Genomic DNA, 16,919 nt, shown 5'->3' on the forward strand with positions numbered 1-16,919 from the left:
TCAAGTATGCATGTCCAAAATCAGGGGCCTATAATCATACACTATTCTATATGGCAACATGATGCCACATCCTAGGGCCTATGTACTATGGTATCCTTAACTATCAAATGCATATTAAGCTGGGCAGTGGTGGCACACGCCTTTAGCCTCAGCACTCAGCACTCGGGAGGCAGAGACAGGTGAATCTCGTGAATTCAAGGACAGCCTGGTCTACAGAGGGAGTTACAAGAAAGCCAGGGCTTCATAGAGAAACCCTATCTCAAAAAACAAAAAAACAGAACAAACAAACAAAAAAACATAGCTTTAAGAAGGAAGGACGAGACAGTTTGGGAGCGACAATGCTGTTTGTTGTAAATAAGCCATGCTAAGCTGGGCTTGCTATATGCAGGAAGTTAGACAACAAGTTTTCCTATGTAGTAGCAATTTAATATAAAGGATAAAGCTTTTCTTCCAAAAGAGTACATCTTATCTCTCTGAAGAGATCACACCAGGTTTTCACACAACTAAGAAATGATTCTGTTTCAAGGTTGTAAACATGTTATTTAATTTCTCAGAATATATATGTCCTTTCCATTCATTTCCAACCTGTGTAATACAGCAGTACTTTTTGTTTTTTTCCAGAATGCTGCTATTTGCCTGAGTTTTATTAAGTGTATTTAGAAAACACTAACACTCATCTTGACTAACTTAATGGACTAGCATAAACAGTAGGAGACAGACCTTAGACAGAATCAGAGGCCACATTTGGCTGACTTCTGAATAAGCCCACTGCCAATCTGATGTTTCTATGTCATTGGGACAATGTAGGAATGTTCAGAAACTCTTGCTTCTATTTCTGGGAAGCAGATGTTACTCTGGCACGTAGCATTTGTGGACTGCGCGACGCAGCAAGCACTAGCTAGCACTTGACCATTTTGCCATTGATACATTTGCTGTTGATGGTCTCAGAACCTACAACATTACCCTTGCACCACATCTCATTGGGCCCCACATTTTTATAGGCAAATTCTCACGTTAAAAAACAAAAAACGTAGATTGGAGCGGCAATTTATAAACTGCTGGTGTAAGTCCTCCATGGCTGTCTTTGAGCTTCTCACTTAAATTTGTTTACTCTAGTATTTCTGATAAGTAAAACAAAATCCCTTTTTGGTACCTGGGAGCTCTGAGAAGGAGCATGAACTTCACAGCTAATAGTGTGGAATGGGAGGGAACCAAGAATTATGAAGATCCAAGATGTAGCAATATAGGGGAGTGGGAAAGAGGAGCTCAGTGTAAGTTGTAGGGTCAGGTTAAGGTAGCCAGCAGTCTGGAGTCGACAAGTAAAACAATGATTCAGTTCCTGGGTCTACTTAGAGCTAAATAAATGTGCATGCCAATTCCCTAGTTTACATCACATGGAATTGTGGGGCATTCATAATAGTCTTATCAGACAGAGGAAGAAGTTCCTTAAATAATTAAACATTTCCAAGCTATGAGTGTCACTCTTGATTCAGTACAACAAGCAAATAGCTTTGCTCTGTTTTTGGAGCACCTCATGGAAAACTTGACGTTTTAACACAGGGTCACATCTTCCTCTTGGAATATTCTACCAACAATTTCCCAAGTTTTCTTGTTGTCAGTCTTCAGAAGGGGCTTGTCTGGGCTTCTCATTTCCGGGGTGACAGCCCTCTCTCTCCTTTATTTGGTCAGTTTCACTCTGTAGTTATCACCTGGTATTGTGTTTTGTTTCTCTTCCAGAGTGAAAGAATTGAAAAAGGCCAAGGAACTTGAAGACATACAGCAGCATCCCTTAGCAATGTGACATTGCTTCTCAGACTGTTTTCATTTCTGTTTTTAGCAGAGACATGCAACAACAAACATACGCGTGCGCGCACACACATACACACACACACACACACACACACACACACACACACACAATCCCTCTGCAGTTTTGGGGAGTCAGCTGCAGGATTTTAACAAGAATGTTTTGGTCATTGCATTTGCACTTTCATGGACAACTTTTAATTTGATCAGCAAGACATCTTGGAACTCAATCTTCTGTTGGATCACAGGAAAACAAGACACCAGGAGGAACTGGAAGGGCTTCCTCATCTTAGGAAGAAGCCACTTTCCTTGTCATTAGGGCTGTATTCAAACATCGTGTGGAACTGTACAAATATTTATACCAAAAATATAGATAAGAACAGGTGGGGCGATGCTAGCAACACAAGGAATGCTGGGCCTGCACCTTCGGTTACTTCCAAGAAGCTGAATCTTTGGTTCTCAGTGGAGGGCTTAGATCACCCAAGTCATTACTGAGTCTGTGTGTTCTCATTTCCTTCACTGTTTTCTTTTGTTTGTTCGTTTGTTTGTTTGGATCTCTACAGCACACTTAATGCAACTTTTAAAATCTGCAGGTTTTTAATGTCTTGTGAAAATTTGCAGAGGGGCGGGTGTGTGGTAAATGGGTAATGCACGGGAAATAATGAGAAACAGCTTACAGAATTAAATTTATTTTCTTGTCCCCACCACCTCCCAAGAACCTGCGAGGATAGTGATCGATTCGTCCCTTTTCTCATGTTCAGCACTTTAATTTGTTGGCCTTACTTTCACTTGCAATGAGAATTACTTAAGAATTGGTAAAGCATGTAGCCTTTTTTAGTAACCTTGGAAACCGCAGTGATTCCAAGGAATCATAAACCTTGCCTGGACATTTGCCACCTAAACGACAGTGTGGTGCTGCATTCTGGCCAGTAATTCCATGTTTTGGCTCTATCTCATCCAAACAGAGTGGCTTCTGTGTACATATAAAAGGTAGAAATGAAAAAAGCAAGAAAATATTTGAAAGGGGTTATATTAATTGCTAAATATTTTATTCACAAAGGTTAATAACATGGCAAGATGAAATTATTTGTATAGTTTTGTCTGAATGAGCGAGAACAATGTGGATGTATTGTTTGTATATATTGTATATATTAAAACAAAGATGTGCATGAAATCAAGAAAAAGAACAAAAGCAAAGCATTAGTGGCTATGGTCTGTAAAATGAAACAAAAAAAAAACTTTATTTCACTATAAGAGTACTTTATTTTAAATGTTCTGTAGAAGAACATTTTGCTAAAGCATGACTAACCTGCAAAAAAATAAAAAAGAGCTACTGTATTTAGAAATAGGAAAAAAGGCAGAGTAGCATTACTTTAAAAAAAAAAAAAGGATATGTTTACATTTAATTTTGGCTACCAGGAGTTTATTTTAATTTATTTAAAAAAATTTTTTTGCCAAAGGTGCCAAGTAATGTGAATGCTAATATTGCTTAAGAAAATTAAGTTACTTTTGCAAAATAGATAATCATAAGATGAATCCTTACAGAACTTAACACCATCCACTCACACCAACAAAAAACATTAGAATGATCAAAATTTGACAAAAGAATTAGTGTGAAATTAGAAAAAAATGACGTTTTCATATCTCCTGCTGAAAATCAAAAACTGAAAAATAACGAAAAAATAAAAGTGAAAAAAAAATGGAGACTGGTGTTGAAGGGATGCCACGGTATATTACTCTTTCCATGTAATGAGGAGCCAAAGAAATCTGATGCTTTTAAAATTAAACTATTCATGTCAAATAGAGAGAACCAATTTTGCATTTGCTAATGCCAGTTTAAAATCCCAGGTTAAGTGTGAGAATTGGTTGGTATGAGATTTTCTTTAAAAACAAAAACAAAAACATGGTTCTGGCTGCCAACTGTGAGTTAAAACTCAAGGCTTGTTGTGAAGCCTAAAAATATTCACAAATGAGCTTTAAACTGGTGTCTTCAGAAGGAAGGGAGAAACAAAAAGACTGTGGTTAAAAAAAAACTGGGGTCAGTGCTCTTGGTGCCTTTTCTATAATTGTACTTGTTTTTTAATTACTTCCTTTCACTGCCAACCTCAAATTACTGTACAGTATATGTCTTTCTGCTTGTGATCAGCTTGGACAACAGTGACAGCCCCACAGCTAGTAGCCACCTGTACATTTGTAAGCTGACCTGACCCAATTTTGTTTTTACATGTGTGGGTTATGTTGCAGCTGTTGCAATCCTTGCCCTTACCCCCCATTCCTATTATTTTACACAGTTTGACCTGTCTGAGGACACGGAGTAATTTATAAAAACACAATTGTATTCATAACAGGGAATAGAATGTAAAGCCAGCTCTTTCAGAATATCCTATATTAATACTGGATTTGGATACATTTACTCCATTGCTTATGGTTCAGATAACTGATCATTTGACCAGAGTAATGACCTCAGTGGATTTGCTTCAACCCTCACATTTATTTTTTTAAATGTTTCACATGCCACATTATTAGCTCAGTAAGTTAGAAAATTCTGGAAAATAGAGACATAGAATTAGGAAGTTCTTACGGAGGGGATAGAAGTAGGGTCAAAACCTACCAGTACAACTGTGAATTCTAGGTGAGGTCGAAGCGTACTTCCACTGAAACAAAGCATTTTTGACCACCTTTTTTGATTGTGACTCTTAATTTTGAATATAAGGTGATAAGTAGGCGCAGCTTTCTTGGATAATCTGAATTCCCAAGTGCCAGGAGTAGGATTTCATTATAAAATTAATAGCTAATCTTATTCTGTCTCCTGAAGATTTAATTGCTATCCTTGTTACCCATTCAAAATCAGCTGTACTGTGTGAATGAAATAAAGACATTACGACGAACCCCTTTCTGGCTGCACGGTCGCTTATGGCAGTTCCACACAGTAGTTGGCGCCCAACGGGGGGTCCCTGAGACTTGCATGTAAAACTAGTCTAGATGTCTTCTTTTTTGTAAGTTTTATTTTTGTAATTGTGCATGTAAAGCATCATTGAGTCAATGGATCTGTTGAAGAACTCAGCTGCTGGAAACCATGCAAAATGTTTTGAATTGCCCTTAAAATATGGAAAATGTTTTCTGAATGCTTTATATTCTTTCTGCTGTAAATTAAAAATGAAGAAAATTTCCCCATATTATCTGTGTTTTGCTTTAACCTGACCTGAAATCTAGGGTGTTGAGGTTGAGGTCATAGTTAGACCTGGAAATATTTTTTACCTTCCACATGCAGTGTTTTCACACCCAATGTTTCACTTAGAGCCACTTTCCCAAAGATTTGCTTTCCACCTACATTGCCTGGTCTCTCAACACATCAATCATTTGTCTTAAGTGCAGTTACTTGAAAGATAAGTAAGGATCTTACTCTAAATTCACCTTTTCTCTTGTAGCCTAGGCTACCCCTAAATTCCCTGTTTAAGCCCAAGGATGACCTTGAACCTCTTACCTTTTACCTACAGCTTTCAAATGCTGAGATGATGGATGCCAGCAGGCTGGGGTTTTGTTTGTTTCCCTTTTCCAGACAGGGTTTCTCTGTGGAGCCCTGGCTGCCCTGGAACTGACTCTGCAGACCAGGCTGGCCTTGAACTCGCAGAGATCCACCTCAGGCCAGGTTTTATGTGGTTCTGGGGATCAAACCCAGGATTCTGCATGTTAAGCACTCTACCAACTAGGCTATACTCCCCAGTGCTACTGGGTAGGTTTTTTAAAAAGACTTTTTCCAGTTTACCTCACCTAGGCCTCCCTTCCAGGAACTTTTCATCATCGTTCCAGTCCTCTTCACTGCAGAGTTCTGCTTGTCTCCCTAGGAGTACACCTCACTTCAGATCTACCTCAGAACTAGTGCCAGACAGTTTCACACTGAAACTTTCAATGGGAGTCCCTAATATTTTCTGGAGCCCACTGCATTTAAATGCCATTGTCTTGCTTGTCTTCCCTCTGTTCACTCTTGTTTTTACTTAAGCCCAGCCCCACATTCTCCAGTTCTGTGCTTGCTATGTCCACTTCTACTCACCTAGAACGTTCTTCATAGCTACCACTCAACCCAATACCCACTTTATGTGGCACTCTCTCGTTTCCAATACACATTAACTTTTTTTTTCCCCCGAGACAGGGTTTCTCTGTGTAGTTTTGGTGCCTGTAGACCAGGCTGGCCTCGAACTCACGGAGAACCAAGTGCTGGGATTAAAGGCGTGCGCCACCACCGCTGGCTTCACATTAACTTTTTTGAATTACAATATTGAAGTGGAAGACAGCTTTGTGGTTCTCACTTAGGAATCCACCAACTGACCTTATTTGGTCTGTTTAAGCATGTTGGAATACATTGCAACGTATATTACTCATCTCATTGGACCAAAAGTTGAGTACCTACTCTGCTAGGGCCAGAGAATTACAGAAAAGAAGAAACTAGAGTTCCCAATGTCAAGGCTCCCTTCAGGGATTGTTATAACCGTGCTGTGGCAAATATTTGTCATCTCTAGTGAGAAAATGAGAGGAGACTTATCCCAAACCCTGCGGTCAAGACTCCAAATGGACTTCCTATTGCCTCTTAACTTTCTCAGAACGGAACTTTGGTTGTCTCCCCAGGACCACTAGATTATTCTGGAACATTAGGCACGTACGCTGTTTCTAATGCCACGACCCAGGGACAACGTATGCAGGCTCAAAGGAATGTAAAACGCACCCATTCTTACTCTAAACTGCCTTTCCAGGGCTAGAGACAGGGCAGCGGCGACACTTCAGGAAGCTGTTGTGATTCATGGGCGTGGAGGAGCCAGTCCAAAGGCGCAGGCGCCGCGCCCTAGCCCCGCCCACTCCAGCGCGGGCGCTGCTACCCCGCCAAGCTCTGACCCCTCCCACTCGGGTCTGCCGGGAGGTTACAGCCGCAGTGCTGCGCCAGGGCCCGACTCCTGCCCCGCCCACTTCCGGCGCGCCCTCCGCGGCTGGGAACGCCCCGTCGGTTCCTGTCCGGCCCCTGCTCGTGACGTCACCGCGGCCCCGCCCATCTCCCCAGCCTCAGCTGCTCGCTGCACCAGTCCGCCGACCCTCCGCTAGTCGCCGCCGCCGCCGCCAAAATGTGAGTGACGCGCTGCGCTGCTAGGCGAGGCGGGCTCCGGGGGGGCGGCGGGCTCCGGGGGGGCGGCGGCCCCCTCCCGGGACCCACGTCAGGCGTGGTGGCCGCCGCTCGGGACCCGGACTCGGGTGGAGGTCTCGCGGGCCTGCGCGCAGCGCCCTGGGCCTGAGGTGGGCGGTGGCCCCGCGGTGCACTCTGCCCTCGGACGCTGCGGGCTCGTGGTGCCGCGACGTCCCGGAGTGCCCCGCGGCCGGCGGGCAGACGCCGAAGGGCGAGGGTGGGGCACCGGCTTCCAGAGGAAGCCGCCGCCACACCCCGTGGTTCCTTCCCCGAGGTCCTCGAGAGGGGCGGGGGCGACCGGGAGCGCTCGCTCTCCGCGCGGTGGTGCGGAGGCCGGGGCATGGCCAGGTGCTGAGGCCCAGGTGGTGTCCTCCGAGGAGCTGCCGCGCCCCCAACATCACTTGGCCATGGGTTTCGCTTCCGTTTTAAGCAAAAAACACTCTTGTTTTGAAGTTGGTTTCTAGTGGTAACGTTCAGCAACAGGACTCGGTAATGTCCCTCTGCCCCAAGTTGACGCCACTTATGAGGTACCTGGTGGGACTGCTTGTGCAAACGGCAGAGCCCGAGGTCTGCATTCAGAGAATTAAACTGGACCTGGCTTCACTTCAGCCCTGCGTGTTCATTCTACATTTTTATAAGATGAGGGTGATAATATTGTCCTCTTCAAAGTATTAGGAATCAGAGAAGAGTACACGGATACTGTTTCACCCCAGAGCACGCTTTCCATGTTTCGCTCTCAGACCCTGAGTTCTGTGAGACAGCCATCCTGGTGTTACACACGGTGCAGACTTAAAAGAAGGACTGTTGTGTAGCGAGGCACATCTCAGGTGCTGGCTTAGATACAGAGTTTAGTGGAGGCATTTGGGACTTCAAAGCAAGAGTAGTTATGAAAAGTGGGCATGAGTGAAAAAGCATTCGATGAACCTGTGGAAGGTGAATGACTCTCTAGCAGAGAGAACTGCTTCAGCCCACCTTTCCATTCACACAAACCCCTCCGTGCACTTTGAATCTACTGCTCCATTTTGGCTATTTTGTGATTGCTTCTTACTATAAGACAGTTCTTGCCACAACAAAAAGAGCAGGAGAATACTGAATGCCTTTAAACAGTTGTGTGTCTTAAAGCATTTTTTTTTTATATTTATTACTATGTATACAGTGTTCTGCCTGCATGTATGCCTGCAGGCCAGAAGAGGGCACCAGATCTCATTACTGATGGTTGTGAGCCACCATGTGGTTGCTGGGAATTGAACTCAGGTCCTCTGGAAAGAGCAGCCAGTGCTCTTAACCTCTGAGCCTTCTCTCCAGCCCTAAAGCAATTAAAAAAAAAAAAAACAGAAAGTAGAGGTATCCAGTCTTGAGATCATGCACTTCATTGGCACAGCAAATGTTTTAGACTTTGGTCACTATCAACTGGTACAGTCTTGGGAATTATTGAGGGATTATTAAAAAATGCACTAGTGCCTTTCTTACTGCAGGACTGTTTTTTTTTTTTAATTTCAGTATAAGGAATTAATAAGACTAAGTCCCAGCATAACAGTTTACACACACACACACACACACACACACACACACACACACACACACACCATGGTGTATGTGTGCGAGCAGAGGACAGTTTCAGATGTCAGTCTTTGCCTACCACCTTATTTGAGACAGTATCTCTGTTCAGTGCTGCCTATGTGTCAGGCTAGCTGGCCCTCAGTTGCCCCAGAACTTTGATGTCTCCACCTCCCATCTCACCATAGGAGTGCTGGGATTACTTATTTGCCTTACCAAATCTAGTTTATATTAAGTGCATTGGGAATCATAATATACTCATGGTTGTGCCTTACACCTTTCAGGTCCACAGGTGTGCCTTCAGGAAGTTCAAGTGCGGCCACTGGCAGTAATCGAAGACTCCAGCAGACACAAAATCAAGTAGATGAGGTACTGCTCTAAATTCTAGAACGTGAATTTTAAACAAACATGGGAATTCCGTAGAATTTTATCAGAAAAAGTCATTGGAGCTGGAGAGATGGCTCAGGGGTTAGGAACACTTACTATTCTAGCAGAGGATCCACATTGGGTTACAAGTACACATATTTGGGCCACTCAACTGTCTTTAACTCTGACCTCCAAGGGCACCTGCATGCCTTTGCACACACACACACACACACACACACACACACACACACACAATTTAAAAAAATTTCATGTTAGAAAAAAGAAAAAGCATCATCAATGAGTATAAATTTTGACTATATCAGAAGTCTTCTTTCTAGATGTGTATTTAGAGGACCACAGTGAAAATTCTGTGAGAAATTCAGACCAGTATTTCCATATTCTTTTTTTTCATATATTTTTAAGATTTTTTTAATGTGTATGAGTGTTTTGCCTGCATATATGTGTACTATGTGTGTGCAGTGCCTGCAGAGGTCAGAAGAGGGCATTAAAACCTATGGAACTGGAGTTGCAGAAGGTTGTCAGCTGCTGTGTCTGTTCTGGGTCGCAAACCCAGGTTCTCAGTAAGAGCAGCCAGTCAGTACTCTTAACTGCTGAACCATCTCCCAGTTCCCTACTTCTGTATTCTTACAGGATTTCTCTGTGTAGTCCTGGCTGTCCTCAAACTCACTCTGTAGACCAGACTATCCCGAAATCAGAGATCATCTGCCTCTGCCTCTCAAGTGCTGGGAATAAAGGCATGCACCACCACCACCCAGCACGATCTTTCTGCTTTTAATTGTCCTAAAACTAGTTATCTTAGATACTGTTATTAAATCATACAGTAAGATGTTATTTGTTTTTGCTCTTTTGGGGGCCTGCCACCCAGCTCCCAAATAAATCACACATGGAGGCTTATTCTTAATTATGAATGCTTGGCCTTAGCTTGACTTGTTTCTTGCCAGCTTTCCTTAATTTAAATTATCCCATCTACCTTTTGCCTCTGAGCTTTTCCCCTTCTCTTATTTCTATAAATCTTACTCTTACTCCATAGCTTGCTGTGTAGCTGGGTGGCTGGCCCCTGATGTCCTCCTTCTCTGGCTCCTTCTCTCCCTTCACCCAGATTTCTCCTTCTATATATCCTCTCTGCCTGCCAGCCCCAGGTACCCTTTCTCCTGCCTTGCTATTGGCTGTTCAGCTCTTTATTAGATCTTCAGGTGTTTTAGATAGGCAGAGTAACACAGCTTCACAGAGTTAAACAAATGTAACATAAACAAAAGTAACATTAAAATAATGTTCTACAACAATAAGATTTTGATATGGTGGTTTCTTTATGAACTTAATTCTAAGCATTTTAGACCTTTACACTAATTCTGTCACTTGCAAACTCAAATTGTACCTTTTTAGAAAGTAAAGGAATTTTAAAGAGATTGAGTTTTTGTTCTTTGAGGTAAAATTCCCATAGCACAATTAAGCATTTTAAAGTCTCTCATTCATGTATAACTTGTTCAGTGTAGTCACTGAATTGGACAACTATCGCATCTTCCTGAGTTCAGAACTCTTGTCACTGCTGAGATGCACGCTGCTCTCATTTCATAACCACTCGCCTTCCCTCTTTCTGCTTTGTTTCTTTGGGTTTGCCTAATCCAGGTATGACATATTCAAGGAGCAGTGTCAAGCTTCTCACACCTTCATGTGTTTCCATGCTCATCCAGGCTGTGGCTATGCTAGCACTTTGTTCCCCTTTTCACAGAGTGGTAGTTTGTTATCCCTTCATAGTTAGTGGGTAGCTGAGCTGTTCTTACCTCTCTAATGCGGCTATAAATATGTTGGAGCCAAATTTTTAAATGTGTCTTCATTCTGTTTCATATGAGTATGGATCTAAGAGTAGCATATATAATAATTCGTACAATAATGCTGTGACTACTTATCCTGCACGAGCTTATTTTCCAGACAGCAGTGTCTGGTGTTGCTGGTGCTGAGTTTGGAGCTACAGCCATCCTAGCAAGCAGGAGGTGGTATCTCTTTGTAGTTTTGAATTAATTAATGATTTGATCAATGGTTAGTGATAGTGAACACCTTTCTAGTGCATGTTGGCTATTTGTGTGTCTCTGAGGAAGTGACTGTTCGAGTCTTTTACCCCGTTTGTGTTACTGCTGTTAGCATGGGCTAACCTGGCACTTACTTAAGCAATAAAGTAGCCCAGGCTACTATTTAACTTCAGAATCTCTTGTCTCAGCCTCTCAAGGGCTAGCATATTACAGTTATGTGTCTCATACATGCTTCCTTTGCAAATGATTTTATTGTGTTGTCTTTCTGTTGTTAACTTATAAGGCTCTTTTATGTATTCTTCACATTTAACATTTATCAGATCTGTAGTTCATAAATATTTCCATCCTCTGGGGTGGTTGAGTTTCACATTCTTCATGGTATACCTTGATGCCAAAAGGTTTTACTTTTTATAAAGCCCAATTTATTTCTCTCTTTTTGTTTTTTCAAGACAAGGTTTCTTTGTATAACAATCCTAGCTGTCCTGGTACTAGTTTTGTAGATCAGGCTGGCCCCGAACTCACCAAGATCCACCTGCCTCTGCCTTTCAAGTGCTGGGATTAAAGATGTGTGCCACCACCGCCGAGCCCCAATTTATCTCTTTAGTTACTTGAATTGTTTTTCTTTTGTTGCTCTTGCTTTTGATATCAAATCTCGGAGTCTAGAGCCAAACCTGAAGCTGTGTGCCGGCTAGTTTTACGTCAGCTTGACACCAGCTAGAGTCATTTTAGAAGAGGGAACCTCAATTGAGAAAATACCCCTGACCAGATTTGCCTGTGGGCAAGCATTTTCTTGACTGATGATTGATGTGGGATGGCCCAGCTTACTGTTGGGTGATGCCACCTCTGGGAAAGTGGTCCTGGATGGTGTAAGAAGCATGCTGAGCAAACCACAGGGAGCCAGCCAGTAAACAGCATTCCTCCATGACCTCTGCACCATCATTTCCTGCCTTGACTGCCCTGTATGTTGGACTATTAGCTGCAAGATGAATTAAACCCTTTCTGCCCCAAGTTGCTTTTCTTCATGGTGTTTTACCACAGCAATGGAAACCTAAAACAAGCTATAAAGCTTTACTTTTTTCTTCTTCTAAGAGTTTTTATACTCTTCGCTCTTAAATTTAACTCACTGGTTTATTGAGTTCTTTCTCTATAGGAAATTAAACAGGAATCCAACTTCATTCTTTCCTTATGGCTATTTAGTTGTGCCAGCACTGTTTGTTGAAAAGAATATCCTTTCTCCATTTGGTGGTCTTAGCATCCTTTTGAAAATTAGTTGGCAGACCGAGAGTGTAGCTCAGTGGTAGAACACTTGCCTAACCAACACAAGGACTTAGGTTCCATCCTCAGCTCCAGAATAGATCAATCAAGCAATAAATTGGTTCAATTGGCTGTAAATGTGTAGGCAGATTTCCAGATTCCCAGTTCTATCCCACTGGTGATCTTCTGTCCTTTGCCATTATCACAGTTTCTATTGCTCTAGCTTTGTGGTGAGTTTTGAAATTGGGAAGTATGACCATAGTTTTTTTGTTTTTTTTTTTAATATTGGCTTGCTTCTTCTCAGTTCTTCTTTGAAATTATATATAAAAAAAGCCACTGGAATTGTTATTACATGACAGTTTTTCTGAGGGGAAAAAGAGCTGTTGGGATTGCATTGATTTTGTCAGTCACTTGGAGAATATGGCCGTCTCCACAGCATTAAGTCTTCCCACATACAAACATGGGTGTCTTCCCACTTACAAGACTTTAATTCTTACAGCAGTCTTTGTGTGTGTGTGTGTGTGTGTGTGTGTGTGTGTGTGTGTGTGTGTGTGTGTGTGTTTTGCCATGGCTATGCTATGAAATCCAGACAAACGGGCACATGGGCATTCCAGGTGATTCTCCTGTCCCTACTTCTCATCTGGCCTTAAGAGAGCAGGAGTGACTGATAGGCACAGACCTGGCTCTAAAGGCCATTGAGGTGGGAGACATGCAGTCCATCCACCACACGCCGAAGTCAGAGGACAGCTTCAGGGTCAGTTCTCTCTTTCCACTGTGTGGGTCCCAGGGATTGAACTCGAGTCATCGGACTGACCACAAGTACTTTTACCTGCTGAGTCATCTTGCCAGCCTCCTTTTCAAAGAGTCTTAAGGGTTTTCTCTAGAATTTCGTACATGTAGGAATAGATGTCCTCTTCCTTTCCAACTAGGCTGTCTTTCTTTCTGTAACTGATTTCTTGGCCAGGACTGCCAGTGTAGTGTTGAACAGCCATGAAAGTGAGCACACTGTTCTGTTTCAGACCTTAGAGGAAGTTGAGTCTCTCACTGTGGTATGTAATACTAGTGTGGGTTTCCCAATACGTACCCATTATTGAAGTTCCCTTCTATCCCTGGTTTGCTAAGTGGATTTATCACAAAGGCCTGGGTCCCTTTTTTTTTTTTTTTTGATTTTTCGAGACAGGGTTTCTCTGTGTAGCTTTGCGCCTTTCCTGGAACTCACTTGGTAGCCCAGGCTGGCCTCGAACTCACAGAGATCCGCCTGGCTCTGCCTCCCGAGTGCTGGGATTAAAGGCGTGCGCCACCACCGCCCGGCTCTGGGTCCCCTTTTTAACTGAGAGTTTAGCTTAAAGTAATAAAGTGCTGCTGACCTGGAAAAAAAAAGGTGCCCTTAGAGTTCGTGTGTATTTTGTTCTTCCTCTCCTTTCTGCGTAACTGTAACCATGTCTGTTTAGGTGGTTGACATCATGAGAGTCAACGTGGACAAAGTGTTAGAAAGAGACCAGAAGCTCTCGGAGCTCGATGACCGTGCAGATGCACTGCAGGCAGGTGCTTCTCAGTTTGAAACAAGTGCTGCCAAGTTGAAGAGAAAGTATTGGTGGAAGAACTGCAAGGTAATGCTGTCTTGACAGACCTTCACTTCAGACACCTCCATTGCAGAGGGTTGCGTTCTGTGACTCTGGGAAGCAGGTGGAATCTGGGCCAGCTGCTGAGTCTACAACCCTTTTCCTTGCCCAGAACTAGGAATCCAACCCCATGATTTGTGGCTAAAGTTAAAAGATGTACAGAGTAGGACTGTCCCAAGCCAGTCTTGGGCATTAGACCCACCCAGGCCCCTGAGAACACACGGATAGGGAGTTCTGGCTTCGGTGCTTAGTTCGCAGGCCGTTCTCGTCTTAATGGCTCCAATTTCAAACGTCCAACGCTAAGAATTTCCATCTCACTCAACAAAAGAGGAGACAGCCACATACGAATATTACTCAAAGCAGGTTTATATAGTTAGCAAATGAGAACGTCTTTGATCAGATCTCAAATACTTCTGTCATGCTTTGTTTAGAAAGGATACATGGGACAAGCTCAGTAGCCTGTGTGGAAATTTGTGTCTTTCCAGAGGCCACAGAGGATTAGAACACACTTTTGAAAGCCCATAACTAAATTTCAGACCTTAACTGAAAATATTAAATTTAGGTTTTAGAAATGATAAATTATTTCACACTGTAGCTGTTGGAGCAAACGCCGTCTGTCTGGTTTTGCAATGTTAAATGGGCCTGTCTTGTTGCAGATGTGGGCGATAGGGATCAGTGTCCTGGTGATTGTTGTCATCATCATTGTTGGTGAGTTACCCATGTTCACTGATGTTTGCATGTGCAGGGCAAAGGGCGAAGGTTAGTTCATTCCAAGGTCTAGATATTTCTCTTTACCAAATATTTTGAATACTTGAGGGTGTTTGGGATGGTGGTATTGAGGGAAGTTTGAGGCAGGGTCTCACTGTTCAACCCAGGCTGGCCTTGAATTTGTAATCTTCTTGCCTCAACCTCTCAAGTGCTAGGATTATAGGCATGTGCCACCATACTGATCCTGAATATTTGAGTTTGTGTGATTAAAGTCTGGTGTTTTGTACAGGTAGATAGATGGATGGATGGATGGATGGATGGATGGATGGATGGATGGATAATAGATATACATACATAGATGTAGACATTAATCATTTGAGAATAGGGAATCTCATTCCTACTGACTGGTCAATTTTTCTCTCCTATGCAGTTTTATGTTTCCTTTTGTGGAGTATAGTGATTAGCTGAGACCACCTTGATCCATCCCAACTGGCCAAATCAATTTCTTCCTGTCCCTATGTAGACAATAGAAATCCCTATTGAGAAGCTACGTAGAAAGACTAAACTGCCCTTTTCACTGTTTCTAAATCTTCCCTGCTTCTTAGTGTGGTGTGTCTCTTAATGAAGAACCTGGTGAAACCGAAGCCCACTGTTCAGGAGCGTCTTGTTCAAGACTTTCTACTTAGAACCTGCTGTGTTATTGAGCTTGTTTTTCCAAATGATTATTTTTGTTAGTTTACATACAGTTCAGTGCCTAAAAAATGTGCCTTTGTTTTAATATACACTCCAAACTGGGGGGTGTGCCTTATCCTGCTCACATTTTGCACAGTGCCTTCACAGATTTATGCACCGACTAGGAAAGAGGACTTCTGATGCTCCAGAGTGCTGGAGTCTGGATGGATGTTGTCACTGACAACTTGCTGTGGATTCCAGGAAGGGGATTCTGTTCAAGTCAGCTGTCCCCACATCTGACATCGTCTTCAAAACCACATTTTAAACCTTTGGGTGATTAGATTACCAGTGCCTTCTGAGAAGAACACTACTGCCTAATACAAATTGGTGACAATAACAGGGTGTGCCTTATTTTGATACTTGGCTCATTTTCGTTAAGAGGACCCTCCGTTTTGTAAGCACTACTGACTCCCACTGTATTAAGATGCTCTCATGTTAGGTGTGAAGATGTTTACTTTCTTGTTCTTGTTGTGTATCGCTTCTAAAAGAGTATTTTAATCAGAAATAACCCTTGAAAAAGTTTTTGTAGGACTATGACCAAAGTTTCTTTTTTGCCAAAACTGAAATACAATGTCCGTTAAGTCTGTCCCTAATAGATTTAAATAAGTGCCAAATGTAACTCAGGTTGTCCTTCAAGAAAATTGTTTATACTGTGTGAGCCTTCAACATTTTCACAGTCCTTCCTGTGAAATGCTGTAGATGATGCTACTCCTTCAAAATTGGTTTCTTTCATAGAGCTATAGAGGTGAGCTAAAGCAAGCAATTTGCAGATTGAACGAGAGACTGTAGCCTCTAGTGCAATGTGAGCAGCGGCTCCGCAGCCTCACAGAGTCATTAGCAAAGACCGGAACTCTTGACTACTATTTACTGCTTTTACTCATACTTCACTTCTAAATCAGTCCTCTGTATTATGCTTGAGGTGAGGCATTGGTCACTTCCAAATGGATAGCAAACCAGAGATGCCTGTTGCTCTTAAGACATAGCTGTTGCCATCTGAGACACTTTCGTTGTGTATATGACTTTCATCAAGGTGTGGTTCAGAGATGGGCGTTCAGGCATGAATGTAAATAAGGAAGCAGGGAGGATGAAGTAGAGGCTCTCTTTGCCTGTGGTAGTGCCACTAGAATGTCCTGGAATTTGTGTTTGTGTGCAAAGTGGCATCAGTCAAGATGTAATAGAATCTGGTTCCAGTTTTTTATTTGTTCCCTAACATTACTGAAACAGTACAAATATTGAAAGCATGTCCCACTATGGGAACGCAGCATCAGCCTGGGGCCTCTGTCTTGGTCTGACCCCACAACCTTGGTGCTGTCTCCTCCATACTCAGACCCATGTAACTCACTGGCTCCTGTGTTAACACAGTAATACCTCGCTTGTCTGTGCATTCAGCTGGGAACTTTCCCGCTATGAAATCCTGAATAAAGTTGTTTATTAACATGATCCTGTCTTGTGTTCCTTGGAGTGGGGTGGATACACCTGATCCGTTTCCTAAAACTTCTTCCCCTTGCTGTCCCCGCCTTTCCCTCACAAACTACTTTTTCTTTCTTACCCACCCCCACTAGGAGTAGCTGCAGATCCCATCCTATGTTAGGGTTCTCTAGAGGAACAGAACTGATAAAATGAATATTTCAAAGAAGACTTATTAGATTGGCTTGT

At 42.7% G+C, this 16,919-nt stretch overlaps 2 protein-coding genes across 17 annotated transcripts in view; both read left to right on the forward strand.

The window, feature by feature from the left end:
• The window catches only part of Camta1 (calmodulin binding transcription activator 1), an 857,753-nt gene extending 852,771 nt beyond the window's left edge, over nucleotides 1-4,982 (forward strand). For all 16 annotated transcript variants that reach the window (XM_052717375.1, XM_052717378.1, XM_052717377.1 and 13 more), the window contains one exon: nucleotides 1,738-4,982. In XM_052717375.1, coding sequence (XP_052573335.1) covers nucleotides 1,738-1,801 — 64 coding nt within the window. In that variant the 3' untranslated portion in view covers nucleotides 1,802-4,982. The remainder of the gene's footprint in view (nucleotides 1-1,737) is intronic.
• Nucleotides 4,983-5,098: 116 nt separating this feature from the next.
• Nucleotides 5,099-16,703, forward strand: Vamp3 (vesicle associated membrane protein 3). The gene is made up of 5 exons (XM_052717396.1): nucleotides 5,099-6,919; nucleotides 8,818-8,902; nucleotides 13,653-13,811; nucleotides 14,480-14,531; nucleotides 15,137-16,703. Coding segments are annotated over exons 1-5 (315 nt in total). The 5' UTR covers nucleotides 5,099-6,917; the 3' UTR covers nucleotides 15,154-16,703.
• Nucleotides 16,704-16,919: the final 216 nt, after the last annotated feature.

The sequence above is a fragment of the Peromyscus californicus genome, unplaced genomic scaffold (genome assembly GCF_007827085.1).
Source record: "Peromyscus californicus insignis strain IS unplaced genomic scaffold, ASM782708v3 Scaffold_5__1_contigs__length_169319896, whole genome shotgun sequence".
NCBI classification, from domain to species: Eukaryota; Metazoa; Chordata; class Mammalia; order Rodentia; family Cricetidae; genus Peromyscus; species Peromyscus californicus.